The sequence below is a fragment of the Podarcis erhardii genome (genome assembly GCF_964252035.2).
Source record: "Podarcis erhardii genome assembly, chromosome: 3".
NCBI lineage: Eukaryota > Metazoa > Chordata > Lepidosauria > Squamata > Lacertidae > Podarcis > Podarcis erhardii.
In genome coordinates this window covers 8,771,058-8,794,001 of record NC_138507.1, presented here as the reverse complement: position 1 = coordinate 8,794,001, position 22,944 = coordinate 8,771,058, and the positions used below count along the sequence as shown (strand labels likewise).

General features: G+C 44.0%; 1 protein-coding gene across 1 annotated transcript in view; it reads right to left on the bottom strand.

The window, feature by feature from the left end:
• LHFPL6 (LHFPL tetraspan subfamily member 6) overlaps positions 1–22,944 on the bottom strand; it is a 34,641-nt gene that overhangs the window by 2,546 nt on the left and 9,151 nt on the right. The window contains exon 2 of the mRNA XM_081855753.1: positions 3,437–3,535. Coding sequence (XP_081711879.1) covers positions 3,437–3,535 — 99 coding nt within the window. The remainder of the gene's footprint in view (positions 1–3,436; positions 3,536–22,944) is intronic.

The window sequence follows — 22,944 nt, the reverse complement described above, 5'->3', positions numbered from 1 at the left end:
AACGGTCAGGGGTCCCTTTACCTTTAAGGAGTCTCAAAGCAGCTAACAATCTCCTTCCCTTCCTCCCCCACAACAAACACTCTGTGAGGTGAGTGAGGCTGAGAGACTTCAGAGAAGTGTGACTGGCCCAAGGTCACCCAGCAGCTGCATGTGGAGGAACAGGGAAGCAAACCCGGTTCACTAGAATACAAGTCCGCTGCTCTTAACCACTACACCACACTGGCTCTCAACAACTCTGGGCAATCTCACACCCCCCAAAAAGAAAAAAGCTCAACAACTTTGGGCAATTTCCCCCTAAATTTTTTTTTGCAGTCCCAAAAAATCGGGGTCGTCTTCTACATGGGGGCATGTTATACACGGAAAAATACGGTACTTCTGGCCCAGTAGTGTTTGCTTAGGATCTTCAGATAAGAGATCCCAGTTGCTCATTAGCTCACCTGTCCCCCCAAACCCCTTTGGGCACATGTAGTAAATGTGTCCCCCAACCGCTTGCCCCTCCCTTGCCTGTCTCTGCTCTCCGGCCACACCAGGCTTCCTAGGGCAGGGTCGGCAGGTACATTACTTTTTGCAAAACAGAACAAAAATGACCCGGTAGGGCTGCCACCACTCCCTCTGTTCCAGGGGACCCAGAATCACAACCCAGGGAGAAGGCTGCGACCCGTTATCCTGGCTACCCCCCACTCCACAAGTTGTTTCCACAAACTTGCAGACAGAAATTCTACGGTATAGCGTAACCAAGCGTAAGGCTAGGACTTAGCTATTCCCCCGGGAAGGCACACAAAACTAAAACCAGTTTCTCTTTTAAAAGGTTTATTTTAAAATAACATAAAGAACATGCTAAAACAGCAGGCACTTCTTTTGAAAGACACAGATGAAAAAATAAAGACGTTGCATAGTATAGCTAACTTACATACTCACAAGCCTAACACAACTAGGATAGTTGAAGTTGCCTCCAGGCAACTCTCTGCTACTGGATTGCTTATTCATTCAACTGGGCAGGCTTCAGCCACCCTCTGTTGCTTTGCAGCACTTGGGAGAGCAACAAGGAGAGAGCCACCGTGACTCCAATTCATGAGCTCGAGAGTTTAAGTGACACAAACGTCCCACTCTGAAGCAGATGGAAGCATCAGGTCCCTGGATACAAAGCAGCAGGCAGATCCCTCTCCACCTCTTTCCCAAGCACTTTGCGCATGCCTCATGATGACAACTGGGAGACATGCTATACAGTCATACCTTGGGTTACAGCCGCTTCAGGTTGTGTTATTTTGGGTTGCGGACTGCTGAAACCCAGAAGTACCAGAACGGTTGGAAGAAATTCAAAGACTATTTGCAGAATAGACAATAGACAAGGGCCCTGCAGGACTTGACATCTTTCCGCAGGGCCTGCAAGACAGAGCTGTTCCACCTGGCCTTTGGTCAGGGCGCAGCCTGACTCCCTCCTTTGGCAATCTTTACAAAACTTTAGTTTATGGTTGCCATCAATTTTGATTTTAATTAATTTTTATAATGTTTTTATAATGTTGTACTGTTTTAGTGTTGTTAGCCGCCCTGAGCCCGGCTTCGGCTGGGGAGGGCAGGATATAAATAAAATTTATTATTATTATTATTATTATTATTATTATTATTATTATTATTATAAATATTGTAAAATTAAGGAATGTTAGAATGATGTTGGACAGAAATTAAGTGGTTTCCAGCTGTAATGCTTAAGAGATAAGGAAAATAAGGTTCTGAAATAAGTAAAAGACCGAATGGTGAGGATTTGCTGAAAAAATAATTTGAATTGGAATATAAGAAAGGGAGGTATGAGGTCTGGAAAGTAAGTTAAAAGACAATAAGTATATGGAAATTATATGTGTTTTTAAATTGTCTTTATTTCTGTAATTTTGTTTTCTTTCTCTTTTTGCTTTAATGTAATATTTTTTGAAAACTTTAATAAATATCTTATATAAAAAAAAACAGAAGTACCAGAACGGGTTACTTCCAGGTTTCGGCGATCGTGCTTTGCACATGAACAGAAGCGCCGAATTGCAACCCATGCATGCGCAGATGCCCAGATGCAGGTTTCGAACGCTGTGGGTTGCGAACGTGCATCCTGCACGGATCATGTCCGCAACCTGAGTGTCCACTGTATACAGCAGTACCTCAGGTTACAAACACCTCGGGTTACAAACACTTCAGGTTACAAACTGCGCTAACCCAGAAGTAGTACCTCGGGTTCAGAACTTTACCTCAGGATGAGAACAGAAATTGTGTGCCGGTGGCGCGGGAGGCCCCATTAGCAAAAGCGAACCTCAGGTTTAGAACAGTTTCAAGTTAAGAACAGATCTCCCGAATGAATTAAGTTCTTAACCCAAGGTACCACTGTACTACAATCCCAAATCACCCATCTGCAGCCTCCCAAGTTACTAGTGGGAGGAGACAGGTACCATACCACAAATCAAATACAATAAAATCCTGGCAGGTTCTCAAGAGTAGATAGCAGGCAGACCTTTTACTCTGTAACAGGAGGGCTGGTGGCAACCATAGCTGTCAACTTACAGATTTGAAAATAAGGGACCAGCAGCCAAAATAATGGATTTTAGTCAACCAGCTGAAATACGAAGAGACACCAGATAATTTGGGAGAGCAGCGCCAGTTTTTAGCCCTTCGTTTCCAGAGGTTGCTGCTCAAGACACCAGCTGATGAAACACTGCAATTAAATAACTACAAGCAGCAACCACATTTCACACAAAACGAAGTCCAAGCTACGAAAATGCTGCTGCAGTTCTGTATCTTTTCTCTCGTGCTCCATCTGCAGCTCTCAGCTCCATCAGGCGGGGCGGGAGGAGGGGGGGGGAATAGTGCCCGAAGTAAACCCGCAGATCAGACCATCTATGCTAGTCTACCACTACAAATCTATGGGAGAAGCGCTTGCGGTCCTTCCTCCGCTTTCCCCCTCTATGGTTAGCCCTTGGAACACCTGCCTCCTCCTCTCCTCTCTCTGAACTGCTTTCTCTATGGTTGCCCTCGCTCTCCTCTCAAGCCTCCTCAGTCCCGGCGGGGAGGGGCTCCCGGGGGCCGAGGCTGGTGACAGGAGGCCGGAGGCCGGAGGGGGGCGGGCCGGGCAGCCAAGCAACACAGTTGAAGCCTCCCTCCTCCCTGGCCGGCAGGGAGGGAGGGAGAGGAGCTGCTTCCTTTGAAACACGGGAAATTTAAGGGACATCATCAATAAGGGACAGCAGCAGGACACGGCGCTGGGATAAGGGACTTTCCCACCAAATAAGGGACGGTTGACAGCTATGGTGGCAACTGTCCTAACTTTGGTGGCAGCGGAATTTCAGAGGTCAGGGCGGCAGAAAGGCTTAAGCTGATCCTGCAAAATGCTTCAGCAGACTTAGTCAAAACCGTTAACTTTATTTAAACCATTGGTTTAAATTGGCAGCCACTTACTTACCCAGCTCAAACTGGTTGGAAAGGTAACCACAGGTCTGCCGGACTTCTTCACTGTCCCAGCCCAGAGGATAAAGAGCACAGCCAGAACCAATTAACAAGCCTGCAGACCAAAAAAAAATGGAGGTCAGGGAGAAAGAAGTAACAGGTCTTCAGAGAATTGCGAATCAGGGAAGTTAAGCCTTTAAAAGGCTGATTTTTCATAAACAGCAAGCTGAGTGGATACCTTGTTAGCTGCTCAACTTTGAAGAAGCCAGGTGGAGCTTCTGTTACAAATTATTCTAATTATTATTATCTTCTATCACTGTGCCATTGAGAGCGTGCTCACTTATGGCTTATGTGTGTGGCACGGAAGCTGTACTACCCAGGACAGGATGGGGTTGTGCAGAGTTGTGAAGGCAGCAGAGAGCATTGTTGGCTGCCCACTCTCCACCTTAGAGCAGATTTATGCCACAAGGTGCCAGAGGAAGGCACTGGACATAGTAAAAGATCCATCGCATCCTGGTCACTGTCTCTTTGAGCTCCTGCCGTCGGGACGGAGATACAGGACGATGAAGACAAGAACGAGCCGTCTCAAGAACAGCTTCTTCTCCAGAGCGATCTCGGCCCTGAATGGGAAACCTGGACTTTGAAAGTCATCTAATCTTCCTTGCTGTATTATACTGTATTGTTTTAATTAGTGTTTTTAGAGTTGTTTTGATTTTGTGTGGAGTGCCCTACCTGGGTGGATGGAGCAGCCAAGTAATCTCGTTGTCCCCGAAAGGGGGCAATGACAATAAAGATATTATTATTATTATTATTATTATTATTATTATTATTATTATTATTATTATTATCTATTGTATTTACAACTCTAGAGGTTCCAAGGGCAGTAAATGTTGCCCAGAGTATCATGTATTAAGTATACTAGGGTATGTTGTGCCAAAACAATAGAGTATAGCTTTTTTCAGTCCGTGGCAATAATGTTCAACCAGCCTGGAAGAGTACCAATTCATTTTTTGGCCAGTTCACTTGCAGATGTAGATTCTTTTCTGACTCAATGCATACATATATTATTTATACTCCACTCGCACAACTATGACGTGGCTTGCCCTTTAAGTCTTCAGCCAGGGCTTTGGAAAAACATGAGGAATGAGGTATGCTTCTGGATGTGACAGTAGGATTCCTGACTCTCTCCCTGCACAATTAGGAATAATCTGTTTACCAGGCTGGCCTTCCTTGTCAGTGCAATTATTTACAAGCTGGTGGATGTCTGCTCATGAAAGGCTCATAAATCACACAGGAACAGACTGGAAACACCAAGCACACATTTTGCTGGGAATAAGACAAAGGCAAGAAACAAAAATCCCTGAGGGCGTTCCTAAAGTCTGCTTCGGAGGAGGGAAGCGTTATTGGAATTTCATTTTTAGCTTAACCAAGCAAGATCTGGAAGGTAAAGGCACACATTTAGAATTAAAATAAGCAAAAACTTGGCATGTGTCACTCAAAGCGATGCATGTTTACTTGGAACTGAGCTTCACTGTTTTCAGCAGGGATCTATTCTCAAGTGTGTGCCTCACATACGAATGCTTAACACTGTGCCGGGCATTTGCTTAAATAGCAAGCTGCGTTACAACAATGGTCCCTTATTGAGGGGCCAAGGAAGGTAGACTGCTTGGATGGGTTTTCAAGGCGTAAGCTTAAAATGAGGGGAAAAACATATGCATTCCACTTTGATGAGATTTCCATGCACAATTCCTCACTGGAGATGGTTGCGCATAAGGAATGACCTTTAAAAATCTGGCAGTTCTAGGAATATTTCCCCCCCCCCCAAGCTCTTAGGCTTCCAAGCAAATTTGCAAGATACTTATATTTTGGGAGTGCTGCCTGGAAACTGCTCCCATCATGGTTCCAGCTGCTCAGTCCCACTCCTCTCACTCGGAGGAACTTGGAGGGAGCTGTTGTCTGGCAATGGCCTATGAGAAAACTTGAAGACAGTTCCCATCTTGTTTGGAATGAGATCCAGAAGCTCAGGCCTATTCCTTTGCCTCAGAAGAGTTTGGAGAGAGCTCTTGTCTTCCAACTAAGGACAGCAGAAAGAGCAGGAAATGCTGCCTGAATAATCCTAGGTCCCTGTGGGGACCACGGGTCGCACCCAACCAAGTCATCCTCTTCGCACAAGGACTTCCGTTTGCGCAACGGGACTTCCCGCCCCTCTCCTATCCTTGCGTGAGAGGCAGAGAGAGATTTTACTTTCTTGGGCTCCATGATCACTGCAGATGGTGACAGCAGTCACAAAATTAAAAGACGTCTGCTTCTTGGGAGAAAAGCAATGACAAACCTAGATAGCATCTTAAAAAGCAGAGACATCACCTTGCCAACAAAGGTCCGTATAGTTAAAGCTATGGTTTTCCCAGTAGTGATGTATAGAAGTGAGAGCTGGACCATCAAGAAGGCTGATTGTCGAAGAATTGATGCTTTTCAATTATGGTGCTGGAGGACTCTTGAGAGTCCCATGGACTGCAAGAAGATCAAACCTCTCCATTCTGAAGGAAATCAGCCCTGAGTGCTCACTAGAAGGACAGATCCTGAAGCTGAGGCTCCAATACTTTGGCCACCTCATGAGAAGACTCCCTGGAAAAGACCCTGATGTTGGGAAAGATTGAGGGCACAAGGAGAAGGGGACCACAGAGGACAAGATGGTTGGACAGTGTTCTTGAAGCTACCAGCATGAGTTTGACCAAACTGCGGGAGGCAGTGGAAGACAGGAGTGCCTGGCGTGTTCTGGTCCAGGGGGTCACGAAGAGTCGGACATGACTAAATGACTAAACAACAAACATCCTTGCGTCCCTCATCCAGCCCAACGCCCTGCAATGCAGGAATCACAGCTAAGGAATCTCTGGCAGATGACCACCCAACCTCTGCTTTAAAAATTATTTATTTAATTATGACTTGCTGATGTTTAATTTTAGTGTTTATTATTGGATTCTAATGGAGTATTGCGTATTGCTTTACTTGGTATAAGTTATTTTAAAGTTATTGTGACTTTTTATACAGGATCTGATTGTTACTATTAATACTTGATGTTTTATTATTACAGTGGTACCTCGGGTTCAGTACTTAATTCTTTCCGTTCTTAACCTGTTCGTAACCTGAAGCACCACTTTAGCTAATGGGGCCTCCTGCTGCTGCCGTGCCGCCAGAGCCCGATTTCTGTTCTTATCCTGAAGCAAAGTTCTTAACCTGAAGCACTATTTCTGGGTTAGCGGAGTCTGTAACCTGAAGCGTATGTAACCTGAAGCGTATGTAACCCGAGGTGCCACTGTATTTTGTGTGTGTGTTGGAAGCCGCCCAGAGTGGCTGGGGCAGCCCAGCCAGATGGGCAGGGTATAAATAAAAGTATAATCAATCAATCAATCATGAGGAGCAAGGTGATCTTCGGGGTGCCTTCCAACTCTGATTCTATGTTATATTTTTGGGAGGGTTGATTCGTGTCAATTACAGGATTTCGTGTGTGTTTTATAGTAAAATCTAATAAATAATTATAAATAAATAAAAAATCTGCTTTACTGGGTTGGGGGAAACTCCCAGAACATATTTGTGTGGGGAGGAGAGAGAGAGGGGTGATGTTTCATTGCACACACAGAGGTCCTTGAGTGAATGGGACGACTAACTTGGATGTGCCCACGGTGGATAAAAACCAATGATATATATGTAATTGGATTTCTTTGATTTAAATTGGGTTTTAAAAATAAAATGCTTTCAGAGGAAAAATCTTTCTAAAAGATAGTTTTCTATTTAAGTTACAACAATAGTCCAAAGGCTATTCATCAGGAAATAAGGATTTGTTTTAAGTTTTTCATGTGTGCTAAAACTCAGTCAAAGGGACGCGGGTGGCGCTGTGGGTTAAACCACAGAGCCTAGGACTTGCTGATCAGAAGGTTGGCAGTTCGAATCCCCGCGATGGGGTGAGCTCCCGTTGCTCAGTCCCTGCTCCTGCCAACCTAGCAGTTCGAAAGCACGTCAAAGTGCAAGTAGATAAATAGGTACCGCTCCGGCGGGAAGGTAAACGGCGTTTCCATGCGCTGCTCTGCTTTGCCACATGACCCGGAAGCTGTATGCCGGCTTCCTCAGCCAATAAAGCGAGATGAGCGCCGCAACCCCAGAGTCGGTCACGACTGGGCCTAATGGTCAGGAGTCCCTTTACCTTTACCTAAAACTCACTCTGAGGTGTGTGTTTTTTAAATAAATAAATCGTATAACCATATCAGTTAACAAACATGGATACATATGCTGTAATGTTATTGTTTTAGTTAAATAAATTGTTATTAATGAAATGATTATTTTTCTCCTTCCAATAAAGTACAGCAGAAAAGTTGTTAAGAATGTTTTTCCATCCCCTAAAATCGACCCCGCTCCCTTCCACGAGTTCCCCTCTTTAATGTGCAGAACAGATTAAAATAAAAGAAAATGGAACAAAGAATAAAATATAATTTAACACCCTTTGGATTCCAAATTTCCCTCCCCCCTTTCCCGGTTGCGTTCCCCAATGTCCATCAATGCCTGTTGTCATCCTGGAGATCCCACATCTAGGCCGAAATCCTTCACAAGTCCACTTTGCCGTCTTTTTAATAGTCTTTGCCGTCTTTTTGATCATCTTTAGTTTCAAGCGTCCAATCTTGGAAAAGCTCTATCTCAAAAAGGTCCATTTTTTCCATCCAGATCTCTGTATTTAAGAGTAAAAACTCCAATTTTGTTTCTTTAGACCTTTCAAATCTGGATGTCCCAAATGTTCCCACTTCCAGCTTTGTCCAATTCTTGTTGTTCATGTTGTTCTTATTATTCTCTCTCCTCACTTTCCTCTAGTTTCTTTTCCTGCTCTCCTGCAAAAATGTTCCAATTCCAAAAGCTTCTAAATCCCCTACAGAGGCTTTGTTATTCAGGAACAAAACTTTACGTCAAGTCCCTTCCATTCTTCAATAGATAAATCTATTGTCTCCTTTAGTGTAGAGACCTCTGTAGACAAAATAGTGTTCCATTTCTGCAGTTTCCCAGGAGATAAAAAGTCCAATTCAAATTCCATGCCAGCAATACTTGTAGTGTCCCACAGCCCCTCTAGAGGGATTATAGTAACTCAGTTTCCTTCCAGATCGCACCCAACAGTCAAAGTAACTTGTTATTCCTTGTTTTAAACAATTTATATCTAATTTGTAACAAATGTAACCGGCAAAGTCCTCATAACAAAGTTCTCTTTTTATTCTTCAGCTTTGACAGCTCCTTTGACAGCTGTCAAAGCCTCTGTTTCTCCTCTCCCGGCGCTCTCGCGGATCGCTCCCGGTTCCCGGGGGGGGGGGGTTGCATTTTAGCTCACGTTCTACTTTTCTCCTCCAGCCCAGTCTTATAATTTTCCATCATGAAATTAGTGACTTTATCAAAATAAGGTAGCACTCGATCTTAGTTGTTAAATCCTTTGCTTTAAATCCTCTACGACAGGGGGAGACTGACTTCCTTTTTGCACCTCCCCCGCTCGCTCCGAATTTAAATTTTTTTCCCCTTTTTAAGTCCAGTTTCCAATTACTCACGGGTTGTTCTTTTTTTTTCCCCCTTATTCTTTTTTATTAGTTATTTCCAAAAAAACACACAAGGTAACACACAAATACAAAGAAAATACACAGAAAAGAAAAATTAAAAATAATAAACAGCAATTATCATTTCCATATCATCCATATAACATAGTCGTCTCTTACGGGACTTCCTTCAGCCTGTCCGTAAATCATTCGAAGCAATAAATAAAATTACACGTTTCATTACTTATATTGTCATTATACCGATTCCTAATTCCTGTTTGCTTTGCACAATAACTCTTAGTCTTTCACAGTACGTCTCTAAATCCCTTTAGCGTTATTTGCCCTTCACTAATACATTCCAGATAATCTACATACTTTTCCCAATCTTTGGTGAACACTTGGTCTCTTATGTATCTAACTTTTCCTGTTAATCTATCCAACTCTGCGTAATCCGACAACTTAGATCTCCACTCCTCCACCGTTGGGGTTTCCCGTAGTTTCCACTTCTGGGCTAATACTACCCTTGCTGCCGTAACCGCATAGTATACCAATCTGCGATCTTCCTTTTTTATCTCTTGTCCTAATATCCCTAGAAGAAAGATTTCTGGTTTCTTTATGAACGTGTACTTTAATATCTTCTTCAATTCAGTGTGTACTTTCTCCCAAAATTGTTTCACCCTTCTGCACTCCCACCACATATGGTAGAAGGAGCCCTCTATGTCTTTACATCTCCAGCACTTATTATCCACCTTATACATTTTTGATAATTTCATGGGTGTCAAGTACCACCTATAAAACATCTTCATAACGTTTTCCCTTATCGAAGTACATGCCGTAAAGTTTACCCCCTCCTTCCAAAGTTTCTCCCAATCCTCAAACTGTATACTATGACCTATATCCCTTGACCAATGGATCATCACCGATTTGACTTCCTCGTCGCCTAAATTCCAGTCCAACAGCATCCTATATATCTTAGATATAATTTTCACTTTATTATTTATTATTTCTGTCTGGAATTTTGAGTCTTTATCTGCATAACCTCTTTCTTTGATATCTTTACTAAACATCTGATTCACCTGATGGTGATGTAGCCAATCGTAAACATGTTCCTTTGTTTGCTCATACGGTTTTAGCTTCCATTTCCCTTCAACCTTAGTTAGTAGCTGATCATAAGTTGCCCAATTGCTTCTCATATTAGTGGTTTTTATACTCATTACTTCGAGAGGTGAAAGCCAATGTGGTGTTTTCGGCTCTAACAGATTTTGATATCTTTCCCAAACTTCGATTAGCGGCCCTCTAAAAATGTGATTTGCAAACCCCTTGTGTACTTTCCTTTTGTTCTTCCATAAATACGCGTGCCACCCGAATCTATTATCGAAGCCCTCTAAGTCGAGCAGCTCCGTATTCACCAATTTTACCCATTCTTTTATCCAACATAAGCATGATGCCTCATAGTACAGTTTCAGATCCGGCAGGGCAAAGCCCCCTCTTTCCTTTACGTCTGTCAGTAATTTGAACTGAATTCTGGGTTTTTTGCCCTGCCATATAAATCTTGAGACTATCCTTTGCCATTCCTTAAAGATTTGACTCCCTTTGATTATAGGGATGGTCTGGAATAGAAACATCAACCTTGATAAGACATTCATCTTGATTACATTAATCCTTCCCCAGAATGACAATTTTAGCCCTCCCCATTTCTCTAAATCTTTATTTATTTCCTTCCACATCGGCTCATAATTATTTTTGAATGTCTATGTTTTTGGGTGTTAACCAGATGCCGAGATATTTGACTTTTTTGACCATCTCTATCTGCGATTGTTGTTGGATTGTTTCAATTATCTTTGGGTCCACGTTTTTTCCTATCATTTTCATTTTTGTCTTGTTTAATTTGAAGCCTGCCACTTCTCCAAATTGTTCTATTTCCTTTAATATTTCCCCTATTGCCGTTGCTGGTTCTTCTGTCATTATTACTAAGTCGTCGGCAAAGGCTTTGGTCTTATAAACATTCTGTCCTACTGATACTCCTTTTATATTCTCATTTTGTCTTATTGAGTTCATAAGGACCTCTAACACAGTTATAAATAGTAATGGAGAAAGCGGACATCCTTGTCTTGTTCCCTTCTGTATCCTTATCTCCTCCGTCACCATATTGTTTATGATCAATTTGGCCTTCTGCTCTGTGTATATTGCTTTTACCCCATTAAAGAAATCGTTACCCACATCCATGTGTTCTAAGTTCTTCAACATAAAGTTCCATATCACGTTATCAAATGCCTTCTCGGCATCTACAAACACCATTATAGCTTGTTTGTCAATCCTAACAGGTATTCTAGCATATTAATTATATTTCTTGTGTTGTCTCGCATCTGCCGACCTGGCAGGAATCCCGCCTGGTCCCTGTGAATAATTTCTGATAGCAAAATCTTCAGCCTTCTTGCCAGAATTCCTGCAAATATCTTATAATCTGTGTTTAGGAGTGAAATTGGTCTGTAATTTTTAACCTGGGTTGGATCTGCATCCTGTTTGGGGATAAACGTAATATATGCCTCTTTCCAGGTCTCTGGGGTTTCTCCTTTCTTTAAGATATTGTTCATAATCGTTTTTAGAGGTCCCACCAAAATAGATTTCATTTCTTTGTAGTAGCCGGCTGTAAATCCATCAGGGCCTGGTGCCTTACCCCTTCTTTTTAATCCGAATTTTCAATGGAAGAAGTCAGCGCTCTCCGCCAAATGGCATGCGGCTTCGCTCGGTAGGGGAAGCGGAGGACTCATAGCACCACACACACCCCCGGCACCCGCTCCGTAGCCTTTAAAAAGGCTCCTTCGCGGGTCGGGGGGGCGCAAACGGTGCCCGCCGAGTCACCATGCCCACGGGTTTCAGCGCCCATGGTCCCCGCGACGCCGACGCGGTAGAACCCAGCCCCTGCCGAGCAGACTCCCTCCGGAGCTCGGAGGGAGTCCGCCATTCGGCGATGGCGCCAACCCGGAAGTCCCAATGCATTTCTAATAGTATAACCAAATCAGTCATTTTTTATATAACTGTAAAAACTACTCTGAAAATTTAATATTCCAAAAATGAAACCTCCATCTGGTTGTAAATATTAAGATTATACCAGCAAGAATGGGTCTTTCTGTAAAACAAATAATGATCTAAATCAAGTCTTACTGACTAGTGATTTAAATAGTGATTTAAATCGTGATTTGTTTTAAATCAAATCAGCCTGGATGCGCCCCATGTAACTGGTTTTCCTGTACTGAAGACTGGGATGTGATTTCATTCTGAGAATCCTAAAAGCCACTTTGTGAGCTTCTTGGGGCTATAAAATGGGATATATAAGCGCACTAACTAGTCCGCTGAATAAATAAATATGAAACTCTGCAATCCAATGGTGAAATCTCTTTAACCAGCCCTGCCATCTTGGCTCCCTTACAGCCCAAGTCTGATTGGTCAGCATCATAGGCCACATGGTTGGAGCCAAGGCAGGGTAGGGAGGGGCAGCTGCCCCCCCCATCAATAAAAATCCATAAAAATCCATAGCAACTGAGGTTCTGCCCCCCCTAACAAAAATCATGGCTATGCCCATGGTAGGCCATATGCATTTCCCAGCATCAGGACCTCCTCCTTAGTCCCAAGAGACCTGTTTGTGCATCTGAGGTGACCTGTTCAACTATGACGTCTTTCCTTAATTGATAACGCTGGACGCCACTGTTTTGCAAGCCTGCAAAAGAGAACTGTCCTATTAGGCAAATTGCCCTAAGTCTCATGAAAAAACTAGCTACGTCTAGATGGGAAAGCGTCAAATTTTCGTGGAACTGCACACAATATATTTCGAAAAAATCCCTTGTCTGCGGAAAGAAGCGACCTATCTACTATCTGATCCTCTGCCTAGAAGCAGCCATAGGTATCAGATCACAACTCTTTATTATTGAATCAATTATTTCTGAACAGCAGGGAAGCAGGAATTAATTTAGTAATATACATTCATGGATTGCGAAGAACGCAAACAGCTCCATATGAGGATAAAAGGCCGTGCCAGTAACTGCTGAATTGATTTTTTTTAAGCCCCACTGGCACCAAAGCTACCATTAAATTGAGTTTTTCTTTCTGCAAAACGAATGTCAGGACTCTATAAAACCCTTTGCTTGTTGGATATCAAAGTGGTGATTAAAGGTTCTACAAACACTAATAATTGCTTCCCAAGTGACCATAGTTCATAAAGATGTCTTATAATGAGTATTCACTGCAGAGTGTTCAGTGCTCTAAATTCGTAATAAAGGTTACATTTAATACCCGGCTCTTCTCAAATTACATTCAAGAGTTGTTAATTAATACATCTCAAATGCAGTGAAAATGGACAAAAAGCCAACATTCCTCTGATAATATAACAGAACATTCAGAGCAGAGTCAAATCGTTAAAAGTATTTTAAAAGAAAAGGGGGGAAAAGGAAATCCTGAAACACTGGACTCCATAAGGAAACAATTCCACAAAATTACGGCTGCTAAAAAGAAGATCCCACTTCACATCCTAGGGCAGTCAGTATTTCTGGAACTTGTATCTCCAGCTGTTTTGGGACTAATCATAAATAATAATAATAAAATAAAATTTTATTTATATCCCGCCCTCCCCAGCTGAAGCTGGGCTCAGAGCGGCTAACAACTAAAATAATACAGCATTCCAAAATCATTTCATTATAAAATCAGTTCAAATCAAATTAATGGGAACCATTGGGCTAGAGTTCTGTGAGGATTACCAAAGTAGGGGGTCAGACTGTGCCTTGGCCAAAGGCCTGGTGGAATAGCTCTGCCTTGCAGGCCCTACGGAAAGATGTCAAGTCCCGCAGGGCCCTAGTCTCTTGTGACAGAGCGTTCCACCAGATCGGGGCCACAGCCGAAAAAGCCCTGGCTCTGGTTGAGGCCAGCCTAACCTCCCTGTGGCCCAGGATCTCCAAGATGTTTTTATTTGAAGACCGTAAGGTCCTCCATGGGACATACCAGGAGAGGTGGTCCCATAGGTACGAGGGTCCTAGGCCATATAGGGCTTCAAAAGTTAAAACCAGCACCTTAAACCTGATCCTGTACTCCACCGGGAGCCAGTGCAGCTGGTATAGCACTGGGTGAATGTGATCTCGCAGCGAAGACCCCGTAAGGAGTCTCGCTGCAGCATTCTGCACCCGCTGGAGTTTCTGGGTCAGTCTCAAGGGCAGCCCCACGTAGAGCGAGTTACAATAATCCAGTCTGGAGGTGACCGTCGCCTGGATCATAGTGGCTTGGTCAGGGCGAGAGAGGTAAGGAGCCAACTGCTTAGCTTGGTGGAGATGAAAAAATGCCGCCTTTGTTATAGCTGCAATCTGCGCCTCCATGGAGAGGGAGGTGTCGAAGATTACACCCAAACTCTTAACGAACAGTGCTGGCACTAACTGCGCCCCGTGAGAGATGGGAGTTGCCCCCCCATCCCATATCACCCCGACCCAGCCAAAGGACCTCTGTCTTTGAAGGATTTAACTTCAACCGCCTCCCATGTAACCATCCAGCCACAGCTTCCAAACATCTGATCAGTGTGTCTGGAGCCAAGTCAGGATGGCCATCCATCAACAGATAGAGTTGGGTGTCATCAGCATGACTACAACTCCCATCATCCCTAGCAAGCAAGATCAGTTGTCAGGGGATGATGGGAATTGTAGTCTGAAAACAGCTGGAGACCCAAGTTCAGGAAACAATGCCCTAGTACAAGGGTGGGGAACTGTCACGGAGAAATGGTGGGAGGAACCAGCTGTGTCAGTCTCAGAGGCCGGGGAGTGGTGGTGGGACAACAATGAATAGTCCGAGGGAGAAGACTGGGAAGAGGTATTGGAAGCTGAGGGGGCTAACAGGGATGAGTGGGCTTAGAGAAGTCTAGAGGCAGAAGCTGATGTAGGACGGTGGGAGGAACGAGGCCAAGAGGCAGAGACGAGTCAGGCTGGTGAAGAGACAAGGGTGTCTCCCCCTCCTGCTGCAACAAGGACCCATCCTCCCTGGTCTCCCAGAACCAGAAGAGGGATGAAAGGGGCTCCCAGTACGTTTCCGAGCACAATTCAAAGTGTTGGTGCTGACCTTTAAAGCCCTAAAAGGCCTCGGTCCAGTATACCTGAAGGAGCGCCTCCACCCCCATCGTTCTGCCCGGACACTGAGGTCCAGCGCCGAGGGCCTTCTGGTGGTTCCCTCGCTGCGAGAAGCCAAGTGACGCGGCAGCTTAAAAAGCCAATGCAATTCTGGGCTGCATCAATAGGAGTATAGCATCTAGATCAAGTGAAGTAATAGTGCCACTGTATTCTGCTCTGGTCAGACCTCACCTGGAGTACTGTGTCCAGTTCTGGGCACCACAGTTCAAGAAGGACACGGACAAACTGGAACGTGTCCAGAGGAGGGCAACCAAAATGGTCAAAGGCCTGGAAACAATGCCTTATGAGGAACGGCTAAGGGAGCTGGGCATGTTTAGCCTGGAGAAGAGGAGGTTAAGGGGTGATATGATAGCCATGTTCAAATATATAAAAGGGTGTCACATAGAGGAGGGAGAAAGGTTGTTTTCTGCTGCTCCAGAGAAGCGGACACGGAGCAATGGCTCCAAACTACAAGAAAGAAGATTCCACCTAAACATTAGGAAGAACTTCCTGACAGTAAGAGCTGTTCGACAGTGGAATTTGCTGCCAAGGAGTGTGGTGGAGTCTCCTTCTTTGGAGGTCTTTAAGCAGAGGCTTGACAACCATATGTCAGGAGTGCTCTGATGGTGTTTCCTGCTTGGCAGGGGGTTGGACTCGATGGCCCTTGGGGTCTCTTCCAACTCTAGGATTCTATGATTCTAAGTTACAGGGAACCAGGCAGAGGGCCTTCTAGGTAGTGGTACCCGCCCTGTGGAACTCCCTTCCAACAGATGTCAAAGAGAAAAACAGCTACCAAACTTTTAGAAGACATCTGAAGGCAGCCTTCTTTAGGGAAGCTGTTAATGTTTAATAGATTATTGTATTTTAATATTCTGTTGAAAACTGCCCAGAGTGGCTGGGGAAACCCAGCCAGATGAGTGGGGTATAAATAATAAATTATTATTATTATTATTATTTACTGCTGGCTTGCTCCTGACAGGAATGTTAGGCCCTGCAGATGTTGCTGGACTACAATTCCCATTATCCCTGACCACTGGCAATGCGGGCTGAGGCTGATGGGAGTCCCAACAACATCCAGAGGTCCACAGGCTGTCTTTCCACCCTGCCCTGGTACATGCAGACAGCGTTTGAAGCAGGCCCTCGTGGAACATTTTAATCAGAGTCAAGACATTCCTTGAGAGCACCAGATTCCAAGGCACTTTGGCTGTCATAGATCAACAGCAGCCCCTTGGGCCATGTCTGGAAGCCAGGTAGCCCGTGTCGTTGTTGTGTAACAGCTTTTATTTGCTCCTGCCAGCCCTCTCTCATCAGGACACGGGCCACTGCGTTCTGCGCTAGAACTCCTCAAGGGCAGAGTCATGTAGAGCTGATTGCATACATTCATCATGTGCAGCAGACAGATAAAACCCCATCACGCGAACAGAGAGAATGCCATTTCTGTTTCCTGACTCCTGGGCAGATGTGCGTGATTTCTGAAAGTATACGACTAGTACATTTTTTAAAAAAATTGCCACCATGCAATTCCCCCCACACAAGTGAATTTCGAGGAACAACAGACTGCTTTCCTTCCGTCAAAGAAACATCTAGCTCTGGCTGGCTCATGGCTTGCACGCCCGAGCAGCGCTCTCTGATGCTGATAGCATATGGACAGAATGCATGCGCAACGCTTGCCTGAGGCTGGCTTCAGTGGAAAAGCAGATTATTCTGATCCCCTGATACGAGTTCTGCTAGGATAGGAATCTCCTCTGTCAGCAGTTAGGCACAGTGGATGAATCCATGCGTGCAGAGTGATGTATCATTCATGCCCCATCCGTTAGGGAAAAAAAACACACACACACACACACACACAATTGTTAAATATGTCATTGCTTCTCAGGGAACTCACTGCATACTTGCAATATTCCTAGTCACATGCTAAGCACCACTGCCGAAGGACTTCCCTTCTGTCCACCGCTGATGGCTTCTCCCCACCTGACTTACTATAGGCTGGCTTTTAACTACCGTGTTTATTCGAAGGTAATGCACACCTTTTTTGCCAACTTACGTCACAAAAACCAGGGTGTGCATTAGATTCGATGGCGCATTACATTCGGGTAAATACGGTCACTCTGCAAAAACTTTTAACACTCTGCAAAAAGGGTGTTAGTTCTTTGGGATAAAGGAAAACATAATTGCCCTATGTGAAAAATGAGCTTCAGCAGCTGAGGTGTCTAAAATAACAAACAATACAGACCAGTATACTAGATAGCACTGTAATTCTTATTGCATAATATACATGATTTAGTAACAAAAACAAAACGTGTGCACTTGTAAATTCTCTAATATATTTGAAATCAACTGAGCACACGTCTGTCAATCTTTGAGAGTCCGCAGAAGTATTGACAGACATGTGCTCAATTGATTTCAAATATATTAGAGAATTTACAAGTGCACACATTTTGATTTTGTTACTAAATCATGTATATTACGCAATAAGAATTACAGTGCTATCTAGTATACTGGTCTGCGTGTTGCTTGTATTGTTTGTTGTGTTAAGTTTGCAACACAGGGGTTTGTTGTTCTGTAGTAGAGATGTCTAAAACGGCAAGCTTTGCACTACCCTGTGCCTTAGGGCAGTGTTTCCCAACCTTGGGTCTCCAGCTGCTGTTGGACTACAATTCCCATCATCCCTGACCATTGGTCTTGCTAGCAAGGGATGATGGCAGTTGTAGTCCAAAAACAGCTGGAGACCCAAGGTTGGGAAACACTGCCTTAGGGTTCACACTGACGTCCATGTGACCAGAGACACAAGTTTCATCTGCCCTCTCACACAGAGATTTAACTTCTAGACCAGCCTTCCCCAATCTTAGGAGTCTCTAGATGTTGATGGACTAGAACTTCCAACATCCCTGAACTTGCTGACTAGGGATGATGGGAGTTGTAGTCTAATGACATCTAGGGACTCAAAGGTGGGGATGCTGTTCTAGAGAGTCTGGGGAAGAAGGCTGAAACTTGAAGAACGGCAAACCCTAGCAATTAATAGCAACATTTTCAGGGCACCCCTGTAATCTCTCCCCAAGGTAAAATAAGGAGAGTATTTACCCAATATCATAAAATCAGGCCTGTAGCTCAAACAGAAACCACCGGAGGTAACGAAATTTAAGAACTTAAGGCAGTTATAGCATACCCTTCCTAGGTAATTGCCACAATGGCTGCTTAATGATATATCTGAAAGTGTAAATGGGAGACATGATAGAGCGAAGTCAAGCTGTTACACTTCAAAAAGGAAACACAGCTCACTTGTTCTTCCAGGTTATGTGCTTCCACATAACATACAAAATCAGCCAGGTGCAGAGCTTCAGAAATGTGGGGAAAATATGCACTTTTCCTTTAACACACTTTCTGCTGATCTTTTTTTGGCTCAGACCACAATCTGTAAAGGTAAAGGGACCCTTGACCACTAGGTCCAGTCGTGACCGACTCTGGGGTTGCAACGCTCACCTCGCTTTATTGGCCGAGGGAGCCGGGGTACAGCTTCCAGGTCATGTGGCCAGCATGACTAAGCCGCTTCTGGCGAACCAGAGCAGTGCACGGAAACGCCGTTTACCTTCCCGCCGGAGCGGTACCTATTTATCTACTTGCACTTTGACGTGCTTTCGAACTGCTAGGTTGGCAGGAGCAGGGACCGAGCAACAGGAGCTCACCTCGTCGCTGGGATTCGAACTGCCGACCTTCCGATCGGCAAGTCCTAGGCTCTGTGGTTTAACCCACAGCGCCACCACAATCTGTATCCAACCCCAAAGAGATCTGCATTGCATCTCTGACAACACAATATCCTCTGTGCATCACGGCACAGAACCTCCAAGTCTCCTGAGGTCTTCACCTTGCGAACGAGGCCCCCTCCCTCGATTCAGCCTCCCATCTGGGTTGTTTGCAAAGTGGCAGCTGTGTACGGTTGATTAGTGCCAAGAGGGTTACAGGCCTTCGTAAATCCTTTTATACACCTGTGAATGCGGGATGCCTCCTAGGGCAACTGGCAGCCATGGGAGCCACACCTGAGGCTGAGTTGATGCTTTGCAGCAAGAATCATAGAATCATAGAGTTGGAAGAGACCACAAGGGCCATCGAGTCCAACCCCCTGCCAAGCAGGAAACACCATCAGAGCACTCCTGACATATGGTTGTCAAGCCTCTGCTTAAAGACCTCCAAAGAAGGAGACTCCACCACACTCCTTGGCAGCAAATTCCACTGTCGAACAGAATCCAAGTATAAACTGTCAAGAGGGTAAGAAGGAAGAACAGCTTACATAAAGGTTCACCAACAGCTTCCTGGAATACATGTTCATAATCCCATAGCCTGGACCGAGACAACAAGCTGGAAAGTTATTTGGTATTCTGTCTTACAATCAAAGTTTAGAGAACCCAGGCTTGATCGTTTTATGATTTACAAACAAATCTGGGGGAACGGCACTCAGATGAGCCAAAAACATTTCTGAAATTGTGACAGCCTATGTTTACATCGACTTATGCTATAGGGGGAACATCTGATATTGTCTACACAGACTTCCATCATAATTAGCTAATCCACTGCAATTTGCTTACTGGAGGAAAAACAAGAGGACCATTAAGTACAGTGGTACCTCAGGTTACATACGCTTCAGGTTACAGACTCCGCTAACCCAGAAATAGTACCTTGGGTTATGAACTTTGCTTCAGGATGAGAACAGAAATTGGGCTCCGGCGGCGCGGCAGCAGCAGGAGGCCCCATTAGCTAAAGTGGTGCTTCAGGTTAAGAACAGTTTCAGGTTAAGAACGGACCTCCGGAACAAATTAAGTTCTTAACCTGATGTACCACTGTACACTTTTTCTAAAAAGGACTGACAATAAAAAATAAATACAAATTTAGGCAACATTTTCCGAGCTGCACACATAGCGTATTAAATAATACATATTTCATAAACTCGCATCTAATAGCTTCAAAAATTCAACTGGTGTAGTTTCACTGCCTTTCCATGTAGGAAACACTACAAGTTGAATATCTGCCAGGCAGCCATTAAAACCATTGCTGGAGAAACAGACGCTGAGCTAGAATTATACCACAGATCAGGGCCAAGATGCCGCCAGTGTGGTTAATGAGCAGAGTCAAGGAAGCTGTTAGTAGCAAGAAGTCTTGCTTTTAAAAATGAAAGCGTTGTCCAAATGATAATAAAAAGGAACATAAACTTTGGCAAGAGAAAGGCACAGAGCAATAAGGAATGGGAAAAAGAACGCATTGCTAAAACATTAAGACCCCCTCCCCAAAAAAACCCCTATTCAAATACATTAGCAGCCCGAGGTCAGCTAGGGAAGCTGACAAGGGACTCAAAGGTATGCTAGCAGAAGAAAATGGTTTTTCCAAGATGCTAAATCAGGGGTCAGCAAACTTTTACAGCAGGGGGCCAGTCCACTGTCCCTCAGACCTTGTGGGGGACCGGACTATATTTTGAAGGGGGGGAAATGAACGATTTCCTATGCCCCACAAATAACCCAGAGATGCACTTCAAATAAAAGCACACATTCTACTCATGTAAAAACACCAGGCAGGCCCCACAAATAACCCGGAGATGCATTTTAAATAAAAGGGCACATTCTACTCATGTAAAAACAAGCTGATTCCCGGACCATCCGCGGGCCGGATTTAGAAGGCGATTGGGCCAGATCCGGCCCCCAGGCCTTAGTTTGCCTACCCGTACGCTAAATAAAATATTTGCATCTGTCTTCACAGCAGAAGATGTAGGGCCTGAACTAAATCTCACAAAAAGTGAGTCTGAGGAACTCAGGCAAATAGTAGTGACAGCAAGCAAAGTTCTAGGCCTTTTTGACAAAATAATGGGTCTGGATAACATCCACCAAGGAATTCTTAAATAACTCAAATGTGAAACTGCTGATCTACTAGCAAAAACATGCAATTTGTCCCTAAAATCGGCCTCTGTCTCTGAAAACAGGGGGGGGGGGTAGCCAATGTAAAACACCCCTTTTTTTTTTTTTAAAGGATTCAGAGAGGGGATCTGGGAGATTACAGGGAAGTGACCAGCTTAATGTCTTTTCTGGGAAACACTATTAAATATAGCAGATCAAGCCCTGCTGAAGCAGAACCAGGAAGGTTATTGCAGAGGTGTAAAAGGTTCAGAAAAGGGCAACCAAAATGACCAAGAATTTGCAGCAATTTGGGGGGGGGACAGACGACTGCCATATGTCCAGGTTTTCATTTTTGTTTGGGGGGCAAACTCATGGAAGTTGTGATTATCAATGACTGTGCTGCCACCAATTTACCTGTTCAACTTCTTTTTTTAGTTGCTATTTTGAAAATAATGTTTTATTTATCGTATTTTTTTTAATTTTAAAAAATATTTTAAATGGCTTGTGCTGCATTTGTGGTGTTCTGCTGTTTTTCAGTAGATTATGGTTACGGTATTTATTGTTTGTAAGCTGCTTTGAGATTCAGCTGATCAAAAAGAAGCATAGATATACAATAAATCCAATCAAATTTAGAGGCAGGGCTTTTCTTACATTCTTAAAAGCCGATTTCTCCTGTACACTGGGATACAGCTTTCCACATTCTACGTATGTGCCATACATCCCATAATAGATGCCAGGATCCCATGCAGAGACAATCTGGCCATTCTCACACCACTTCCAATCCCAGAAGATAAGTGGTGTTATTCTGCTGCAGCAAAAATAATGACGAGTCCTGTGGTGCTGGAAAGGTGCTACCCTGAGAATGGCAAGAACTGAGGGATGGGAGATAAATTCCTAAACAAAATAAAAAATGAAAGAGGCTAAAACATTTAGTATGGCATGAGCTTTTGTAGGCTAGAGACCCTACTTCATAGGTGGGGGTTAGATATGTAAATAAAGAGGCTGTAACTCATTCATGGCTAATAATAATAATAATAATAATTGCAGCAAGAAGACATGAACTGCACCCTAAAGTGGTTGAGGTACTCCAATGCTAGCCAGAATCCTGAAAATCTGTACACATGCATCTTCTGAAGTACACCAGATTACTAGGGAAGTTGGGGCATTTTTACATCTAGGATTCAACATTCATCCCACAAATTTTATCCGGCCCCATATTGTTGTTGTTGTCGTTTAGTCGTGTCCGACTCTTCGTGACCCCCTGGACCTGAGCACGCCAGGCACTTCTGTCTTCCACTGCCTCCTGCAGTTTGGTCAGACTCATGTTTGTAGCTTCAAAGACACTATCCAACCATCTCGTCCTCTGTCGTCCCCTTCTCCTTTTGCCCTCCATCTTTCCCAACATCAGGGTCTTTTCCAGGGAGTCTTCTCTTCTCATGAGGTGGCCAAAGTATTGGAGCCTCAGCATCAGGATCTGTCCTTCCAGTCAGCACTCAGGGCTGATTTCCTTCAGAATGGAGAGGTTTGATCTTCTTGCAGTCCATGGGACTCTCAAGAGTCTCCTCCAGCACCATAATTCAAAAGCATCAGTTCTTCGGTGATCAGCCTTCTTTATGGTCCAGCTCTCACTTCCATACATCACTACTGGCAAAACCATAGCTTTTACTATACGGACCTTTTTATCCGGCTCCATATATTATCAGCCAAAGAGTGAGAAGCTAGTGTAACTCATACACCACGTTGGCGACAAATCTTCACACAGAGGTTCAAAAATAATTTTACGCCACTTATCAAATATGTGAGAAAGAGACAATTACTTACAAAGCGCTATGAAAAATTACCAACTACCTAAAATCAAGTGAACTTGCAATATCACATTTTACTAGGTTCTCACGAATTCTTGACTCAGTTTTTCGTTTTTTCTTGTTTTTTAAATAAGTTCAAGAAGATTCA